General features: G+C 41.5%; 1 protein-coding gene across 9 annotated transcripts in view; it reads right to left on the bottom strand.

Moving 5' to 3' along the window:
* Positions 1–21,249, bottom strand: part of MYO5A (myosin VA) — a 200,217-nt gene continuing 178,968 nt past the window's right edge. For all 9 annotated transcript variants that reach the window (XM_047735857.1, XM_047735855.1, XM_047735853.1 and 6 more), the window contains 8 exons: positions 17,711–17,857; positions 15,171–15,325; positions 13,098–13,187; positions 11,162–11,312; positions 8,121–8,403; positions 6,284–6,458; positions 5,564–5,644; positions 1–5,289 (listed from right to left, as the gene is read on the bottom strand). In XM_047735857.1, the coding sequence (XP_047591813.1) occupies positions 5,137–5,289; positions 5,564–5,644; positions 6,284–6,458; positions 8,121–8,403; positions 11,162–11,312; positions 13,098–13,187; positions 15,171–15,325; positions 17,711–17,857 (1,235 nt within the window). In that variant the 3' untranslated portion in view covers positions 1–5,136. The remainder of the gene's footprint in view (positions 5,290–5,563; positions 5,645–6,283; positions 6,459–8,120; positions 8,404–11,161; positions 11,313–13,097; positions 13,188–15,170; positions 15,326–17,710; positions 17,858–21,249) is intronic.

The following is a 21,249-nucleotide window of genomic DNA, read 5'->3' on the forward strand; positions in this document are numbered from 1 at the left end:
GCCAGACCAAATTAGAAAATTTAAAAAATGTATAAAATGCATCTTGCAGCTATTTCACAGAGTACCTTCAGTTCCTGATTTAATGAGAAATCTACTGTATATAACTCCAGGTTGATTTAATTTGGGGTAATACAATGGATTAGAACTTAACAGAACTCTTTTCTGTTTTCATTCAAACCTTTATATATAGTACAGGGCTCCTAAAAAATTTTTTTAAAGCATGTCCATGGAAGGTTTTACAGTTGTACCCTTTAATCTGTATTATGAAAAGATCAGGGAGAAAACATGCCATTAAAGCATTACCAAGAAGCTAACTTAGCTATTTCTTCCATAGGTTCATTTGCTTCCTTCTGACAACAAAGCCCCCCAAACTCAGGACCACTCTCTCGGCCCACATTCACCGGCTCTGAGACTGGTGCTGAGTTGTAGTACCTGTTTGGAAAGAACAGAAAAGACAGGAAGGCAAAGTCCCAGGAGGGAGAGTCATGCAGGAAGGAGAAAGGAATTCAGGGTTGGAGGCCCCGCCCAACCCAAACCCTCACAAAACCTTGAGAAACATGGCCAGATGTCCTCTCCAGGTAAGTCCATCCCTTATAGAGGAGAAGTTCCAGAGAACTTAAGGCAGCTCTCGAGGGAAGGGAGCAGGGGTTAAGGCGGTCCTCACAGCACAGCCTGAGAAGAAATCACGACACACTTCTCCGTGAGCAGAGGCCACAGCCATACACGGAGCCTCTCTAACAAACATGCAGGGAGCACACCTCCTAGCTCTGGAGTCAACGCTGGCAGCATGCACACACGGTAACGTTCAGACACATGGACTTGCATATGGCTTGCCTGGGGACAGGCCTCTGAAGGTGCCCTGGGGGCTTGGCTGCAGGCTGCACAGCTCCCCTGGGGGCTCTAATGTGGCTCTGAGTGGTCTTGGAGAGACCTCTTCGGGGAGGCTTGCTCAGCTTCCTGGCAGGTTGAGACAGCCTGCTGTGAATTAAAGACCTAAAGGCAGGGTGTTGCACCCTCCAAGGGAGCCCTGACTCATCAGAAAAATCAAACCTATGTGTAGAGGGGAACAGCAGAGAAGAAAGCTGCCAGACTCTGGGCACTTCATCTTGTTAGCACAAAGAACCTAGCACATGGCATTTGCTCAGTTCCCAATTCTGCCAGTTGCCAATTCTGATAAGAGAAGAAGGAAAAAGAACACCTCTCGCTGACCCAGGGCACCCCATGGGTACCAGGAGAAACAGACTGTCCCCTGGAGACTTTTCAGTCTCCTGCCTCCACCTGCTCACTGCACAGCCTCGGCTGCAGGCAGGAAAGGGGCACTGCTGGAGGGTGGTGTGTCCTCAGCAAGTCTCTGACCTTTTCTTTCTCCATTTATCGTCAGCAAGTGACGGTTGGTCGGTGGGTCATAGCTACCCTTCCGACCTTCCAGCGCTGCTGTGAGGATACAATGAGGTAACAGGACGTGCACCTAAGAAAAGCACAGCCAGGTGCAAGGTTTGGCTCTGCACTAGAATGTCAGGGTCACACATGCATTTTTGCTTTCTTTTTCATCCTAAACAGTGGAAGCTCCCCAGAGGACCCTTGATGATGGCTCTTGGGGAACTCTACATTCTAGTGACTCTGTGTGTGTGTGTGTGTGTGTGTGTGTGAGAGAGAGAGAGAGAGAGAGAGAGAGAGAGAGAAAGACAGAGAGAGAGACAGGCAGAGATGGAGGGAGCAGGGGAGAGAGAGAGGAGGGCAGGTGGGTATATGAATATTGTGTAAGGATTTCTCAGGATGGGACAGGTGCCCTTTTACCTAAGGTACCAGGAGAGTATTTTCTTAAAACAATCACTACACTGAAATTCCCATATTTCAGAGCCGCCCTCACATGTTACTAGAAGATCTGATCTCTATAACACAAAATTACTCACCCAGAAAGAGCCAACTCAACTCTCAATTATCCACTAAAACAAAGGCAATAAAGCAAATCGTACAAACTGACTGGAATCCCAAATTTCCTTTCGGTAGGCTTTGGAATAGATCTTTTTTGTACTTTTGGACTTGATGATAGAAATGTCAGGTACATGGAGATTTTTCAAAACTTCCAAAGCAATCGCTTTGTGGACCTTACCTTCCCCCTTCTCTGTTTAACACTCAGGTGAGGCAGACCAAAGTCTTAACCTAAGAAAAGCTACAAGGACAATGGTTCATTTTTCAGCCTTGCATTCCAAGATGTGAGTGGAGTCTGTATGTAGGGTGAGTGGGGAGACTGTTGAGAAGGAGCTATTAAGACAGAACCGTGTTCTTTCAAGATCTTTCTCTGAATTCCCACTGTGTGTCACAGGGGAAATATGAAAAAGCAAATTAGAGATGATATTAAGGAATGTGCTGCCAAGAAGTGAGAATAACAACTCTCAGCCTGAAGGGAGGCCAGGGGGGCAACTGAGGACTGATGCCATTCACTGCCTTCCACATAGTCAGAGTCGGTGAGCAGGAGGGTGATGGGACGCATGGCTCAGCTGAGAGAAGGGAAAGAGTGAACAGTAGAATGGGTGGGTGGAGGGCTGGGGAAAGTAGGTTTGAAGCTGGGTGAGAAAGCTGATTGGAGAGAGGGTGAGCTGTCCTCAGAGGCGCTAAAGGAAACCCCTAGTCAGCAGATTACTGTTGTGTCCTCCAGAAAGTAATGGAGTAAATGGAGCCTTTTACCAGGTCTTGCGGTTCCCTGGTTGTAAGGTATTCTTGTTATGACTAAAGATATTTAGGCTGCCAAGAGAAGTTAATTCAGATCCCCATCTGGGGTCCTGGGTAGGCCTCAGAGGAAGGTGGAGCCTGGAACAGTAGAATCTTCGTGTGACCATCATTGAACAGGAGAGATTCTGGCCCAGGTGTGGAAGAGAGGTTCTAGCACTTTCCAGCAGCAAGGCAGGAGACAAGAGAGAGATGTTTCAGGCTATGAGCTGTCGGGGTAGGATATAAAGATTGCAATGGCAGCAGAAGCTACCGTGTGCTGTTGAAGACCTGACAAGATGCAGGTTGTGCACAAGACATGTTACACAGGGACTAAGCTGGGAAAGGACCTGGGAGGATTTCCTGGTCTAAGGTAGACCGCCTACACCATGGTGGCATTTTTTTTTTTTTTTTAAAGCATCTCCCCTATTCAATGAGTCAGTGTTCTGGCACATTTAATACTAACCAAAAGATTACAAGAGCTCATTGTTCATTGAAAACCACATTGACAACTGGTGAAAACTAAGAGAGCCTGAAGGAATCAGTAGTGTTTTTGGTTGATTTTGCAAATAAATAAATGTATCCAGCCTGAATACAGCAGTACATTAGTAAAAATTAGCCAAACTAATTCACTTTCGAAAAGCATGTAAAAATCATGTACATTTGAGAAAGGTTATATCTACACCAACTTGCGATTTTACATTTAATTAATCCCCCAGGATGAAGAGGCACCAAACACTGATCTTTCTATTCAAGGGTGAATTCACTGAGTAACTGCACCTCGTTTCTCTAAGATCCAAGTGCTGAGAGGAGAGAAACTTCAGATGTGGGAGGGTCCAACCTTCTTACTGTATAAATGAGGAATGTGAGGCCCAAATAAGTTAACAGACAGTGTTAATCTTTTAATGACAATCTTTATCATGATTTGAAACTGACTTCCATTAATATTGCACATGTTTTAATAAGACGTCATTTTTCATAGACCACCTAACAGTTAAGTTATATAAATCTATGTTTATAATTCAGAACCAGAATTTCTAATGAAAGCTAAGAACTTGTTCTTGCACAACCTGAAAGACCCACTGTCTAAGATTTCCAGGAAAAACTGAGAAGATGCTTAGTTAGGATTTCAGAATGAAACTTACAGGATCTGGGTCTTATTGAAACATATCCTCTGTAAAATTTAACAATGTTCAGATATTTCTTATATAAGTCTTAAAGTATTCCTAATATGATGCTCCTTAAAGTATCTAGTGGTACTGAGAACATTTATAGAAGTTGCAAAGCTTAAAAAAAATGGAACCATAGTTATTTATTACACACCTTCTTTTGCATAATTGCATAATAGGATAATCAAGGTTTCAAGACCTGAATCTTCTCTAGATAGTGACTGAGATTAATTCTTAATAAATTAAGAAGAAGAAAGAAAACCTGTCAGTACTGAAAATATGCAGTGCAGGAATCTGGCCTGGGAACTAAAAATAAGTCACCTCACAGAACACTGTACCCTGATGTGATATCCACCCAGGGAAAATTAATGAGCACATCAATGTAATACATTCTGAATAAATAATGACATCAACAACAGCCACTTTGTCTATTCCTATCCCTAAATGTCAAACATTTTGTCATATTTCTACATGACTTGCCAGTGTCTGCTACTTATGCAGGTGAATCTGTATATATTTGCACATAATCCAGTTAAAACTGATCTGATTGAATTGTAAACAGAGTTGATAAAAGAGAAGCTTATTGTTGTAGTGCCTAATGAGAATATCGCTTATATATTAAAGAACACAGTATGTAGCAGCACTTTAAAATGCTCAGTAAACTACAGTACAAATGCACTTCTATGCTATATGGCAAACCAATATTCTCTTAAGATCTCTATAACATAGGGACACATAGAAGGAAGTTACTTGACAAGTACTTTACATATTGCCAGTTTATTTCTTTGATCCACTTTGACAACATCAACATAACTGATTCCTGAACTGATATGATATGTACTCAATGGCAATTTTTCTTTCAATTCTTCTGGTCCGCGCAGGGGAGGCTCCCTTGTAGGTGCTTTCCTAACAACACTCATACCTGGAATTTACATGTTTACCGTACCACTCAGATGCAGTGCTAAGGACTAAAGTAAATGCTGGCAGCTGGAGACCTTTTCTCCCCCTTCCTTCTGTCATTCACCTGCATGTACCTCGGGATACCTAACTGATCCAGGGTGAGTGTTGCTATTAAGGTAACACGGCACAAAGAAGCCTATTGTTCTTCCCAGGTGATGAAAGGGTTTAGGGAGATTTCCAGTTAATAACTTCTCATTGGAAAGATAAGTAGTGCTGTCTCTTTAAAAATGTCTGTTCAGTAGCTCACGGGAAATAATGGGTTCTTACTGTCCCTTTTTGCCTTGGCATCACGTCACTTTCAGACCCGTGATATGAATCCCAGGCCCAGGCTGGCTGGAATCTGGATGGTTTCCAGGGCGAGGGAGGATGGGTTGAAAGGAAAGGTGACAGGAAAGATGTGTTTAGCATCCATGAGCAGCTGAGGCGAGTCTTTCCTGTCTCGTAAACGCATCTGAGATTAAAAAAACAACAACAAACAGAGCGTGTCAGTTCTTTAAATCTATAAAGATTTCTCCCCCACCAAAAATATACCAAGAAGTCCTCAACTAATAAAGAATGTTTTTAAAACACTTCCTTTCTCTAATAAGCTATTATCAAAAAGGTAATGCACTGTTAAAATGAGATAACACAATAATAAAACACATTTCCTCTCAATAAACTGTAAAATTTTCATTCAGAAAACTGTGTTTGTGAATCACAGAAAAAGAAAGCTTGGGAGATCTTACCTGTATAGTACGAATAAATGATACAGAGACTCTTTCTTCAAACTCATTAACTGGTGTATACAAATTCAACACTTTGACAATCTGTGAGAATGAAATGATCAAAGTTTTTAGCATATTATCAAACACACACTGGGTGCTTATAACCTGGAAAAGTAAAAGAATCTATGAATAAGTCTGTAATTCTGCTCAGGGCTGGGTTGGGATAAGGGGAGAGAGAGAGCTGGTCTAAGAGCATATTTAACTTTACTATGTGAATTTTTAGAATAGAATGTATTAATGTAATATTTGTATATTTTAAGAAGCAATATAAATTTGGAAAAACAACCAAAGTACAAAAAAGAACACAACATGAAAAGGAAAAGGGTCCCGCTCAATCTTCTCAGTCTACCCAAGTGGCAACCGTTACTAGTGTCCCTTGTTTCTATCCAGCTGCTTTCTATACAAAGTCTATGTATAATCTAGGTAAGATGCCTATATTCCGAGACACATAAAGAACATTAAGAAAGTGCAGGAGTCAACACAGAAATAACTGGCAAAAGAAAAATGAGCTCGTTTATGCCTTTGCCTTGCCTCGTGCTGTTGCCACTGTCCTCAAATGTCTTGTCCAACACACGTGAAGCCAGCTCAGAGATGAGAGCGATGGCTGGGGGGTTCCTCACTTCCCTAAGTGTCACCCTTGCTGACTGCTACAGTGTCTCTCAGCAGCGGGAGGTGCTTCACCTGGGCAGTAGTTAGAGCACTGCACATGGAACAAATGGCTTCTGCATCGTCATCTGTCTTCTTTTTCACTTGCAAGAGCTGAGCAGCCTGAATGAGCGGTTCCAGGGTTTCCTTAGCCCCGCTATTCATCAGGTTCTTGTCGCGCAGCCATTCTTCCAGCTGACTGACATTGTACCTATGCCAAAAAGAGAGAGAGGGAGAGAATGCAAATTTACTGAATGTTGTCATAAATGTCTTAATTTTTTATGTACAGCTTTGTCAGGAATCTCAGTTAAAATGACAGGCAGTATTTTTGTTCAATTTTCTTAAATCTTACCAGCTGTGCTTAAAATTTTATTATAGCCATGAGGTTTATAATCATAATTATGTAAGAGTAAATGACTAGAGGATATAATTAACTTCAATAGAAGGTAGAAATGGAGCCTTACAGCAAAAATTATGAAATAAAACTTGCTGAAAGTCAAAATAGAACATCCCACATGGCCGTGTCCTTATTAAACAGCTGACCAAAAAAGGCTTTCTAGCTTCTTTTACAAGTCAGAGGAGAGAAATGATAACCTTTGAGTACCCTTTCCTCCTTCAGTCAAATTCCAGGGTAGTCACAAAAAACAAGATGTTCCCACATAGAGCTTGTGCTACAGCCCTCTTTAGGGAAGAGGCTGGGTGACGGAATAGTGGCCTACAGAAGCCCAGGGATAGAAGGAGAGAAGGTAAGTGCGGGCAGCGGGGGAGCACTGAAAGAGACAGAGACCCCAGATGTGGCAAGAGATGTAGAAATCACACAGATGCTGAGGTTTCAAGAGTGGTCAACCAGGTGACAGTGGTTCTCATGCTAAAATGCTACATGGACACACGGTCAGAACTTTGCAGTCAGGCAAATAGGAGGCAATATGATATTACGACAGTGCCTCACATGTATGGAGAAATACATAAACAAAGCTTAAAGACAAGTAAATTCTACAACCTGAATGAAGGCATTATCTTCTTAACATTAACTCCAATGGATATATGTCAATGGAAAATTTGAAAAGAATGCCAAGGTTTCCTGAGATTAACTAAAGACTTATGTAGGAGAGATCCTATTTTCCTCTCTTGGTGACTATTCTGTTTTAAAACAAATGATTTGCTGGGGCACCTGATTGGCTCAGTCAGTTAAGCATTTGTCTTTGGCTCAGGTCATGATCCCAGGATTCTGGGATTAAGCCCCAAGTTGGGCACCCTGCTTAGCAGGGAGCCTGCTTCTCCCTCTGCTGCTCCCCTACTCATACTCTATCTCTCACTAGCTCTCAAATAAATAAATAAAATCTTCAAAAAAATTATTTGCAAAGAAATCAATTCTATTATGATAATGGCTTATGCTGAGGGGTAGCTGGTCATAAAGCTGAGTTCACACTTTCTTAAAAGACAGAGGGGCACATTTCCAGTTAGAGATCTATTAGACATGTTCTTGCTGCCATGGTACAGAAAGGTATTTTGTCAAAAAAAATATCTAAGAGAAATCAAACATTAGAAATCTTCATTATAAAAAATTTGATATTTTGTTATGTACAATTAAAACACATGCAAAAGATGAAGAAGCAGCTATCTCAACTCAAAGTATTTTTTATCATCTCTCCATTCCCTCTAACAAGTCAGTGTCCTGGGGGAGCAGGGTGTCCCAGTAGTGGAGGGGAGGACCTGCTGAAAGGTACAGTCTGAAGCAGTCACTCATGAAAGTGGAGCGGTCCAGCCAGGCCAGAGAAAACAGCTCCTTGTGTGTCGTCCCTGGCTGCATGGCTGGTGGCAGCAGACCCCGGCACCCTGTCTGGACACAGGGCAGGGGCCGGCCTCTGCTCACCTGATCTGCATGCCTTTACTCCAGGAGCACATGTCCTTGCGCAGCAGGAGGTTGTTCAGGGTGACGGCCCCCACGATGTAGAACATTTGCTTAACCACCTGCTTGATCAGTTCAGGGTCCATGCCGTGCTGACACAGGACCGAGTGGAAGGAGTTGAGCTGCCGGAGGATGGAGTCCAGTGTGTAGGTGCCCTCGTCCGCGATGCTGGAGGTTCGCTTTCTAAGCCCTGTGGGCTTCACCCCAGACACGCCCTGAATGGTTTCATGCTCCAGCATGCCGGAGACTGCAGGAGGAGTTCAAGTGTTAGAGGACGCCTGGTCCGTGTGCACACACACCGGCTCATATAGGCACGCATGCACTCTCACACATTCAATTTAGGAAAATGCTCTGAGTATCAAGAGAGGGGAAAGAACTTTCAAAAAAAGAGCTTCCAGATTTTAAATTTTAATGAAAGAATAATTCTTAAATGCAAAAATTTACCCATGAAATTAAGAAACCTTAATGCCGCATTTTCTAAAATACAAAGCAGCCCAGCTTGTACTAGCAAAAGCTTGTGATTTTTTTTTTTTTTAAGATTTAATTTATTTGGGGCACCTGGGTGGCTCAGATTTTAGGCAACTGCCTTCAGCTCTGGTCATAATCCCAGGGTCCTGGGATCAAGCCCCACATTGGGCTGCCTGCTCAGCGGGAAGACCGCTTCTCCCTCTCCCACCACACCCTTCTTGTGTTCATTCTCTCGCTGTGTCTCTCTCTGTCAAATAAACATATACAATCTTTCTAAAAAATTTATTTATTTGACAGAGAGAAAGAGAGCCAGATAACACAAGCGAGGGGAATGGCAGAGGGAGAGGCAGGCTCCCCACTCAGCAAGGAGCCTGATGTGGGACTTGATCCGAGGCCCCTGGGATCATAACCTGAGCTGAAGGCAGACGTTTAACCAATTGAGCCATCCAGGCGCTCCAAGCTTGTGATACCTTGGAAGGGTTTTTGAGAAAGGCACAGAGATTAGAGAGGGGAGAAGAGATTCCCCAAGGATGTCTGAGCCCCACAGGCAAACCAAGTAGCAAGAACAGCAGGAGCCTGGGCAGTGGTCGTGGAGAAGCTTTGGGAGGGCATGGTTGTGTGGGGCTGGAAACCTGGGCCCTTCCCTGTCCGGAGCTTCCCGCAGTAGCAGGGAAGACTCGGGTTAGTGTCAGCCTCCCCCGACTTGGTCTTCTCAAATCTGGGTCATTGCTGCTCCCTCCACTGCGGCCTCACAGTGTTTGGCTTATGCCTCCTCTAGGATGGTTGTGGGAGGACCACCCCTGGCCTGGTAGCCCCTTGAGAGCAGGGCCATTCCTGGTTCATCTTTATATGTCTTATTCATTTTATAGCTCACAGAGCTAACCACAGTTTCCACAGAACCTCACACTGACACAAAACTCTGGTGGTTACTATCAGATGGGCGCCCTGGGAGATGGGCGTGGTGGCTTAAAGTGGGACATCTCAGAGGTAAGCTTCCTGTTTAGCAAAAAAAAATAGGCAAAAGCAGAAGAAACACTGGCTGAAATTGACCTTCTGTGCATCTGTGTCGCCTCTTACATTTGAGCTAACCGACATTGCTTTGAATACACAACTGTGAGGGGACAACTGAAGAACTCACCCCAGATGTCACCTCCTGAGGAACTCACTGCCATCTCCCATGGCTTCCTCAGCCTTTCATGTTTCTGCTTGGTTAACTGTGGGTGTGCGATGGAAGACAGAATACTAAGGGCAATGACGAGGTTGTAGAAATGTGGAAAACATGTGTGGGAAAAGAAAGCGTAGCTGGGAGTAGTCTTAAAAAGCTGCTGATAGGGGTGCCTGGGTGGCTTGGTCAGTTAAGCGTCTGCCTTCGGCTCAGGTTATGATCCCAGGGTCCTGGGATCGAGTCCTGCATGGGGCTCCATGCTCACTGGGGAACTTGTTTCTCCCTCTCCCTCTGCATCTCCCCTCTGCTTGTGTTCTCTCACTCTGTCTCCCTCTCACCATCAAATAAGTGAAATATTAAAAAAAAAAAAAAAAAAAGAAGCTGCTGGTAATTTGCCCAAAGATAACAGTTTGATAACTTAAAACAAATTTAATTCAGTTCATTCAAAATTAACAGCCTGCAGGGGCGCCTGGGTGGCTCAGTGGGTTAAGTCGCTGCCTTCAGCTCAGGTCATGATCTCAGGGTCCTGGGATCGAGTCCCACATCGGCCTCTCTGCTTGGCAGGGAGCCTGCTTCCCTCTCTCTCTCTCTCTTTGCCTGCCTCTCTGCCTAGTTGTGGTCTCTCTCTCTCTCAAATAAATAAATAAAATCTAAAAAATAAATAAATAAAATAAAATAAAATTGACAGCCTGCAATTTATATATGCCTCCTAATTCCTACTTCATATATGCTACACATTCTAAGGGAATATGTATGTAGTACACCCAGACTGAGTACACGCATATAAAGAGAGGTACATGGACTCACACACCTAGTTAAGTACACATATACAGAAACACCACTGTGTACACCCTAGTCACTTATCAGTGAGAGACCACTACTTTAAACAAAACTGCCTTTGACAATTCCACAGGGGCCTTGAGATGTGTAACTCACCATTGAGCATCTGAGACCTATTCTTATTGCCCGAGCCCTTTGACTGGAGCATAATAGCCAAAGTGCAAACTCTCCCCGGCCTCCTCTGTTTTAAGTGGACCCCGAGGAGGCCCTGGGTAGCAGTTTCTTAGGCCAAAGTTTAAAGTGCTTTTGAAAAGTGGACAAGGTATGTGTATATCACTGGGTCTAGAGCAGAGCCCAGTCTCAAGGGACAGGCACCACCCAGTGGGGAGATTCACTAGATCCTGCCGCCTCAGTCACGTGGAAGCAGTGATTTTGACATATCCCAGTTAGTCACGGCTGAGGTTCCGGCATGACTCAGCTAAGTTCAGGATTGAGTCTTACTGCTTTATGCTCTTTGTGTGAAGACAGGCCACCAAACAAGTGTGGCCGCTGGGCCAGACAGACATCGACATCAACCCTGCCCTCGCCTTACCGATCATGGGCTGAAGGATATTCTCTAACACCCGCACGAGTTGCTGGTAGATCTGAATAGCCAAGTCACTTAGCACCTGCCGGTACTCAGCCAGGTCAAAATTGGTGAGGCAGTGTTCATTCTGGCGAGATGTGTTGTGTTTCATAAAGCCCTAGAATCAGAAAGCAAAGTTACTGACACCAATGAAAGAAAATGCCTCTTCTAACACCTCAGTTTGATCAGATTCCCCTGCTGTCCTCTCTGAAGAGTTTCCACCTGTTCCACTCTTGAAGGCCACATAGTCATTCTCAAATGCTCTGTGTGTTTATTTCCATCGTATCCTCCCTCCACTTATTAGCTTTTGAGTAATATCTACACTTGGCAAGCTAGAGGTTAACCCTTTCCAAGAACCATGTCAGTGAAACAAAATGGGGGAACTTAATTAGAAAAAAATTAATGAGTGTTTTTACTTATGATGCAACACATTTACTGCCAAACACTGAATTATCTAAAGTACTAACCTCTTAACTTCAGTTCTGTTAAACAGAGTCTTATTTGTAAATACTGCACCTGAAGGGCATACATAATCTTTTTAAAACAGACCAATTTCTACCGAGATCGGTGAATAAATAAAAAATTTCCCTTTATTATATTTCATGGTAACCATATATGATTTCCAGTCCAAGCACAGAATGGAATTTTTTGGTGGTATTGGTTAAAACGGAAAACCAACTGTACAGGCAGGTATTGTGTCAGACATCACCTGCTTGATGGACTCCACCTGAAGTCGAGCCTCCCTACAGACTACCGGACAACACAGTCTAGAAGTGGGGACTGACAGGACAGCTGATGGCCCCTCGGAGGAATTCTAGTCTATCTGTTCCACCTTCCCAGGGGCTGCATCTTACTCGTATTTATGTTTTCCATCATTTTCCAGGACAACCCTCTGCCCTAGCCTCTGGGTGCCGAGAAAATACTACTGGTCAGCTTCTCCGCCTGCACTCCAGGCAAAAAATGGAAGGCATGGACAGCAGTGGGTAGGGGCACAGGCTGCAGAGGCTGGCGGCCCCAGAACCCCAGTTCTGCTCCTTCTGAAGAAGAGGATCTGGGCAAGTTGATGAATATCACCAAACTGCAGTTTTCTCATCTGTAAAACTGGGTTGTAATTCCTACCTCATAGAGATGCTGTAAGAATTAAGTAACAGAATGTACAGAAGTGCTGTCTGATATATACTCAGTAGACCTTAATAAAGAATAATTATTAATATATCACATAGTTTTTAAGTCCATCAAACACCTGATGAACATATCACTGCAAATAAAAACAGAGTATGTTTTTGGACCAATCTAAAGAAATATGCCTCAGTTTGATCACCTTTTCTGTATTATGGAAAGCCAAAATTGATGAATTTCTTTAAATTGTTTACTATTTCTCATATCAGTCCTTGAAAAGTCCACTTTCCACATACTGACAAGAGGTTTCACTGTTCATAACAATTCATTAACTAATGCTCATTTCATTTCTGCTATGCTTTCTCATAATACAAACTCTCAGAGGAAGAAACTATGTTGCTCTCCAATTCACTGTTTCATAAACAATGAACATCAAACAAAACTATGAGCTTCCAACCTACCTCTGAATTCAGGTTTCTAAATTAACAACTGGGGGGCGCCCGGCTGGCTCAGGAGGTTAAGCATTTGCCTTCAGCTTGGGTCATGATCTCAAGGTCCTAGGATGGAGTCTTATGTCAGGCTCTCCGGTCAGCAGGAAGACTGCTTCTCCCTCTCTCTCTGCCCCTTCCCTGCTCATGCTTTCTCTCTCTCACTTGCTCTCTTTCTCTCAAATAAATAAAATCTTTAAATTAACAAATGGTTGAATGTTCATGTTTTTAAGTTTTTCCTTAAAGAGGGTAGATGAAAGTACATCATGTGGGTTTTATAATCAAGATTTCCTCACCTCTTCTCCACTGTACTGCTTCAAACAGTGCAAAAATCGGCATGTGTTAGAGAGCCAGAAGGAGACAGTTTCGAAATCATCACCTCTTTTCTGAAAGAGAGAAAAAGGCTAAATTCACTTTTCCTTATGGAAATAGCAACCTGAAAGTAACTGAACAGACACCAGAAGGCCCACTTTTTTCAGTTACATGATAATTACAAAAATAAATCACATTGCAATTGTAAATCTTACATCATTGTTAGAAAATTTCAACCCTGTGTTTGTTGTTTGGTTGTTATTTTGCTTGGCCTCTATTTTCTTGCCATTAGAAAAGGATGCCCACTTAGGTGATGTTAGTTTAGCAGTCCCTTTCAGCAGTTACATGGAGTTAAAAAATTCATCATACCACAGCTTACCCCAACTCGCTTCCCTCAGGATTACTCAGGGTATCAGAAAGGTCTGAAAGCACAAAGGGATGTCCCAGACTATGAAGTGCTGAAACCCAGACTAGGTTACAAATTTGGTCAACAATAAGATACAACTCCTGAGCAGAGACTGAGAAATGGGGTAAAGGGAGCCCTGTGCAGAATAGGAGAGAGGGGAAGTTGAAAGGCTCTACATCAGGACTGGGTCTAACAACCGGCTGCTAAATCAGAACAGGGACTCGAGGCAAATATACTTCAGTTCAAAACTGGGACGGGAGACAAACTCACATCAATTTTTGAATGGCATCAAAAGGGTGCTATATGTGAGTACCCACTCTTTTTAAATTTTTAAACAATTTGGTATAATAAATAGTCAAACTAGATAAATGTCTTTATGCAATTAGGATGAGAGGGCAAAAATATGATTCGGTTTTGCTGTGTTTGTAGGAGCTGACTTAGAAATTAGTAAAACTTGCAGGCTAAATGCACTATAGCAACGATACACCAAAAATGAAGTGAGTTATATCAGAAGACATTCATCAATTTTTAAATGTTAAATCTTCAGAAGCTCCATGCTTCAGTAACAAGCTAACTCCATCCAAACCTGCCCAGGAGGGACGGGGAACCCGTATTTGTCAAAGGCTCGCTCCCAGGGGCTGCAGGGAGGCTTGTGTTTCATGAGGACAGAGCTTCAGGTGGGGAAGAAGGAAAAGTTCTGGAGGTGGGCAGTGATAGCGGCTGCACAACAACGTGAACACACTTAATGCCACAGAACAGTGCACTGAAAAATGGCTAAGTGGTAAATTTTATGTCTCGCATATTTTACCACAATTAAAACAGTGCATGAAAGACACCTTAGATGTGAGAGCATCCAATGGCTATGTTAACCAGCCACTTATCTCCATTCTGAAGGTTCTCATCCAACTTCAGTTAGATAATCAGAAAGCAAAGTACTTGGAGCACAGTCTCTTAGCTCCTCACAGAAACACGTGAGTTAAAGTTAAATATCATGTTCACTGTTTTTCTAGAGAGGCAAGAAGAGGATTATGCAAGGTGACTCGGTGATTACTGAGTTAGGCAGGGCTTTCTGCTCTATTACATAATTCTACTGCCTTTCCCAAGTCTTTCCTCTCTGCTTAGTATCTGTGTGTTGCTTCTCACATGGAACCAGGCATTTCAGGGAACAAGGAAATTATAGGGTGAGTCGGAGAATAACAGGAAGAAAAGTTGGAAGAAAAATTTTAATGTTTTATCAGACATCTTCTTTATGAATGACCCATGTCGTATTGAACTTCTTTAATACCTTTTTAACTAGAGCATCATACTCCCTATATATAAGGGCCACACTAAATATTTTTAATTTACTTGTAAGATCTCAAAACAGACTATTTCTGTTTACAAAGACACTTAATTTACTGTGCAACTTAATGCAATTACATCAAATTAATTTTGATTACTCAAATTTGATTACTCAAATTGCTCCATTGTACAAGAAGGCATATAGACATGTTGCAAAGAAAGACTGTTTCCTACAGTGGAAGTTACTAGTGAAGACTGGAAAGTGTTCATATCGGGCAACTTATCCCCAATTAAAGGAAGGAAAAGACCTTGGTGCAGATTCTGTCATCATTAATGTTCACTAGGAGAATTTTGTTGAACATGAACTGACCTTTAATACTTTTTTGATGCTGTTAATTGTTGATGTTAGCAACGACCTTACTTTCTGATCATCATTCAGATAGTCAGCATGTCGGACACACATGAACAGGATATATGCTGGTAACCCTGGAATCAAGTTGACTGCCACACCACGTGGCTTCAGTTCTGAAAGGAAATGATGAAAAATAATCTTATATAACATTGAAAGTCTTTGTGAGGAATGCTTTGTGAGATATAAAAGCACAGTTCTCATGAAAGAATTCAATCATTCAGGGTTAAGAGATCATATTAAAAAAGTATATTTTAATAGTTCATCAAGTAGAGAAATTGTTAAGGGTGGGGACATGCGAATCTTAGAACTTCCAAATTTTATCTCTCGCCTTGGTTTCTCCCTTGAACTCCAGTTCCATGTATCAACTGCCTTCTTGACACCTCTGCTTACGCACGTCAAACGGAGTCCATCCCAAATGAAACCAGTGATTCCTTGTGGAACCTGCCCTTCTGGGAGTTGTGCCTCGAAATAGGCTGTTCCAGACTTCTGGTTTCTCAGGTTATATGCTTTGTCAATATTTTGAATCCTTTGTTTTCTCACACCACACATCTAATCCAACAATAAATCCTGTTGGCTCTACCTATAAAACACATCCAGAAACTTACTTACTCTACTAACTACCTTACAATAGGCCACCATCATCTTCTCTTGGGCTGTGGTGATGGCTTCCAGACTTGCCTCCCTGATTCATCCCGTTCTCCAGTAGTACCTTTTTCACACAATGATCAGAGTAACTCTATACACAAATGCCACTCTTATTCTGAAAATCTTCCAAGTAGCTTTTCTTCTCATTTATAAAATAAAAAATCTTCACTATGATCTGTGTGGTCTGGCCCTGTTCCCCTTCCCCAGCTCACTGTGCTCTAGTAACATTTCTCCCTCTCATCCTAATTACAAGAAGACATTCATCTAATTGAACTCAACATGAGTCTCCTTGCTGTTGGCTGAACATGTCAGGCACGCTCCCACCCCAGGGCCTATGTACTTACTGTTTTCTGCCTGAAATGTTCTTTCCTCAGATATCAGTATGACTTGTTTCCTTACTTCCTTTGATCTCTGTCCAAAGATTACCTTATGGAAGAGAACTTTCCTTACAACTTCATATAAACTAGTATACTTGCCTTTACTCTTTATCCTTTGACCCCATAATATATATATTTTTTTCTCTGTTCTTCCCAAGTCCCCAATGTAAGACCTTTGAGAATAGGGATTATGAATTACTTTATTCATTACCCAGTACCTAGAAAATGCTTAGCATTTGGTAGAAGCTCACTAAATGTTTATTGAATTAAGGAATCTTTGTTAACTCTATGCTTAAAAACCACTGGCTTCTTAACATTTTTACTAAATGAAGATCATGTTAAAACTTCAGTGCCTTTGCACCCATATATAATACTGGGCTTAATGCCATGAACCCCAGGAACATTAAATCAGGCATAACTGCCAATCACATTGCTGTCAGCCCACACCTGCCAGGAGGAATGCTATGCAAAGGCTGAACAGAGAGGTTTTCCCCTTTTTTAGTTCACAGCTTTCAGGCTATGTGCACTCCTAACTCCCACCTTCCCTCAAAGAGTCTTCTGGCAGAATCAACAAGCTTATACCCCATCTTAACCCAAAACTGCTCTAAAATGTTTCTTCCATGTCCATTTCATTAGCCCAGTCTTCTCCTTCCATGGCTGGAATCTTTCCCTTAATTCTTTTGTTTCTTTCCTATTACCAAAATGCTGTACTTAATATAGTTAGTTGTGAAAGGAAGCAAGGGAAAAAATGAAACTCAGGAAGTTAAATGGCCCAGAACTGTGGTGTTCAACTGTGGCTATACTTCAGAATCCTCTGAAAGACGTTTCTTTTTTTAATTGTGTTATGTTAGTCACCATAAAATACACCATTAGTTTTTGATGCAGTGTTCCAAGATAAAAAAAATATATTTGGGGGCACCTGGGTGGCTCAGTTGTTAAGTGTTTGCCTTCAGCCTAGGTCATGATCTCAGGGTCCTGGGATTGAGCCCTGCATTGGGATCCCTGCTCAAGGTGAAGCCTGCTTCTCCCTCTCTCACTCCCCTGCTTGTGTTCCCTTGTGTGTGTGTGTGTGTGTATATATATATATATATATATATATATATATTTTTTTTTTTTTTTTTTTTTTTTTTTTTTTGACGTGGCCAGGCTCTTCCCTCTAGAGATTCTCAGGTAACAAGTCTATGATAGGGATGATACATGAATACTTCTCAAAAGCTTCTCCAGATATTCTAATCTGTAGCCAGAGCTAAGAAGGCCTGGACTCAAAGGACCTTATAGGTAGATCCTAGGCAAGTCTCCCCGAAGTTTGACTGATAATGCAGACACGGTCAGGATGTTACTCCAACAGGATAATGCACAGTCTGCAATGATGATGCAATTAACCAGTGTTGAATATTTAAAAAATTAGTGACTAGTTTTTTCCATTAATGACACATGTACCAGAAAGACATTCTATCCCATGCAGAAAATACTTGCCCAAAATCAGGTTCTTAACAAGCTTTTGCTCATCCTCCTTCTTGTATTCCAGCATTCCTTGGAAATCCTTTTCTTTCCTGGGAATGTTGACTGGACGGATGGGTTCATCAATGATCTGTCCTGGTGATATGTTCTCCATCTGGCCCACTTAATGAGAAACAAAAAGAAGAAAATGTTTTCCAGGTAGAAAAGATACAAGGATTCTACATTCCAGTTATTTTAAATGAATTCTTTAACAACAGAAACTTGCCATATTTGCCACTTAATTATTTCCTCTTTAAATACTTTAAATACTCTTTTCTGCTAAAATTAGGTGGGTAGATGGCAAAATTATATGGTGATGTCACTCCAACAGCCACTAGTACTTGGTTATTATCAACATCAAAGAACCTTACTTGATTCAAAAACTTTTTTTTTTTTTTTTTGTAATAAAGTTTACTTTGTAGTAAGATTAAATGTCCTAAAGAAAGCGGTTTAACTTTTTGGTTAACTCATCAGTACCATCATAATGGTTAAAGATATTAAGACTTTAAGTCAAAGAAGGGGGAAAAAAACCCAGTATTCTACAAAGAGGCAGCAAGAGCATCAAAGATTCCCTCTCACATTTAGCTCTATGAATCCAGTCATTAAAGAAAAAGAACATTTACTTCAAATGCATCATTGCAATCAGTTCAAACCACATCAAGAGAGCTGGCAGAATGGTATTTCTTTGCACTAGTTGATGTGAACTGCAACATTTTTCACACAGGCCTCATGAGGCAAAAACCTAGCTTTCCTCTGCTACCCTTTATTCCCAAAGAAATCTCAAGCAGATAAAACACTTCTATTTAATATGATTCCCTAAATATTATTCTGTTTTTTGTTTGTTTGTTTTTAGTCAAATGCTAGACATCTTACCATGAAGTTGTAACCATTAAAGTACAACCACTGGTTAATGGCCCTTTCAGATGATAAAAATGGTCACTATTGTTAATGGTTAAGTGCTAGAGAAGAGTTACGCTAAGGAGTAAAAGAAAAAGGTCTCAAATTTCATGGCAAAATTGAGAAGTAAATGGGAAATGCAAGGGGAGGGAAAGGAACACAGAGTTATTTTGGTGTTTGTGGAAATATATGCTAATAAGCAGGGTTTTTTATTATTTCATCTACAGGGAGGGGCAGTTAAGAAATCTACTTAGGGATGGACTGAGTTGAATCTGTTGTCAAACAAACACAATGCAGATCAGAAGCATTAGAATGTTTAACTCCTTGCTGATTCTCCAAGGTATCAGTAGTACTTCCCTTCACTCTGGGCGGATTTCCTGTGTTAGTTGTGGGAAGCCGGTTCCACAGGACAAGGTTATCACGGAGAACACCAATACCTGCCAGTGTTCTTGCTTATGTGGCTGAGAGACAGCCTAGTGACACCCTCGTCCACCTCAGGCTGCAGCATCACACACCAGGATTATCAGCGCGGAAAATCACCACCGTCCATCAACAGTATTATCTAAAGAGTGACCATATTGTGACTGGACAAGTCAGGGCTGTGGCATCTAGTGCTTCATGTGCATGGTAAAATGTACGTCTCTATACAGGAGACAGGAGATTCAAGCCACTTAGTGTTATACTGATTACTTCTGGAGTCGGTTTATACATAACAGCATGGGGGTCTCAGAATCAGCCCATGGTGGCATCTGCCACTTGTCAAGTACAAGAGAGTAAAGTCCCTGCCCTCTGTGGTACTAGTCGTTCTGAGCCACAGAAACGATTCTGTGAGGGGAAACAGATTCAATATATTACGTTTAACAATAAAGGTATGTATTTGGGCTCTATCTAACCCCAAGAGAATGTTTTAAGCCTACTGATTTCATCCACTGATAGTGAGAGATACCATTATTTTACAGAACACTAAAGAAGGAAAAACACTGCCAGTTAAACTGCACCTCGTCAACAGTCTTTGAAAGGCGCAACCTAATTTAAGATGTTAAAATGTAAAAATTTGAGTACCTCAGAATTTATGAAATATGGTAAATATTTTTACTAGGAGATTTCCCTTATTAAAAGAAAGCTTCAGGGGCAACTGGATGGCTCAGTGGATTAAGCCTCTGCTTTCAGCTCAGGTCATGATCTCAGGATTCTGGGATCGAGCCCCACATCCGGCTCTCTGCTCAGCGGGGAGCCTGCTTCCCTCTCTCTCTGCCTGCCTCTGTCTACTTGTGATCTCCCTCTCTCTGTCAAATAAATAAATAAAATCTTTAAAATAAATAGATAAATAAGTAAATAAAAGAAAGCTCCACTTTCTTTTTGCAAAATCTCTAATCTAGATATTTTTGGTTCTGTACAAAAATGTCAGAGACAAAAATTGCCCTTTCATTAAAATTTTCTCTCGCCTTTGATTCTCCTCAGAGATGTGAGTCTTTACAAAAATTCATAAACAAAATATGGATGTCAGCTCAACACGACCTTGATTTATATAGCAAGCCATCTACTAATTAAAATAAAATGTCAACCTTCATGTATGCAGGATCAGGAAAATATAAGGCCTAAAAGAAAGAACCCAGGACCACATTCCAGTTTTCAAAGACTAGTAAGACCTTGGGGATCATTTGGTCCAATGTTACATCTAATACATGCTTTCTTCTAGAAAGACCTGAAGCAATCCCTATTTTCATTTTCTGGATTCTTTATACTTGAGGGGAAAATATTCCTGAATTTTTTTTGTCCTGGAAAAGGAAGGGAAATTGGACAACTTTTTAAAATTTATTTTTCCTCACTTTGGAACCAGAAAGTTCTTGATTCCAGGTTTAATAGAGACAGTAGACTAAATTCCTGTAAGTCAAGAGGTTATGTTGGAAACTATGACACAGAAGAGAGAAGTCGGTGATCCTTGAAGGCATGGGCTCTAGTTCCAGCTTGGCTACTTACGAACTGAGACTTTGGCAGTCACTGACGGTTTCTGGGCCTCTGTTTTTTACTCCCACGAAATAATTAACTGATTTCTAGAATTCTTTTAGGTCTAAATTCCCTGACTCTTTGAAAGTTGAGATGCAACACCCACTCCTGGGTTAAAATATAGCACAAAGCAGATCAAATTTTGAAATACTCTCCATTTCACTTTATAACTTCTGCTAAAAATGATGTATGTTGGCGTTTTAAAAACAGGCTTCATTGGTTTATTTTTTTAAAAAGTCTCCTTAAGTAAGGGTAGCCCATAGGAGGAGGCAAGAATCTTGCTATTTTAAACCAGAAGAATGTAAAGTATGTTATATTTAGAGAAAGATATAAGAAAACTTTTAGTTCTTAAAAGGTGCTTTTGTTGTGGAAAGTTCCCTGTTTTTTCTGTATAATGGAGGATATAGAAATAATAAGAGAAAATATTAGAAGAGCTTGTTTTTATTTTATTTATTTCATTTTATTTAAATATTTTATTTATTTGACAGAGAGAGCACAAGCAGGCCGCCCCCTGAGCAAGGAGCCTGGTGCTGGGCTCCATCCCTGGACTTTGGGATCATGACCCAACAAAGGCAGACGCCAAACAGACTGTGCCACCCAGGCGCCCCGAG

This window comes from Lutra lutra, chromosome 7 (assembly GCF_902655055.1).
Source record: "Lutra lutra chromosome 7, mLutLut1.2, whole genome shotgun sequence".
NCBI lineage: Eukaryota > Metazoa > Chordata > Mammalia > Carnivora > Mustelidae > Lutra > Lutra lutra.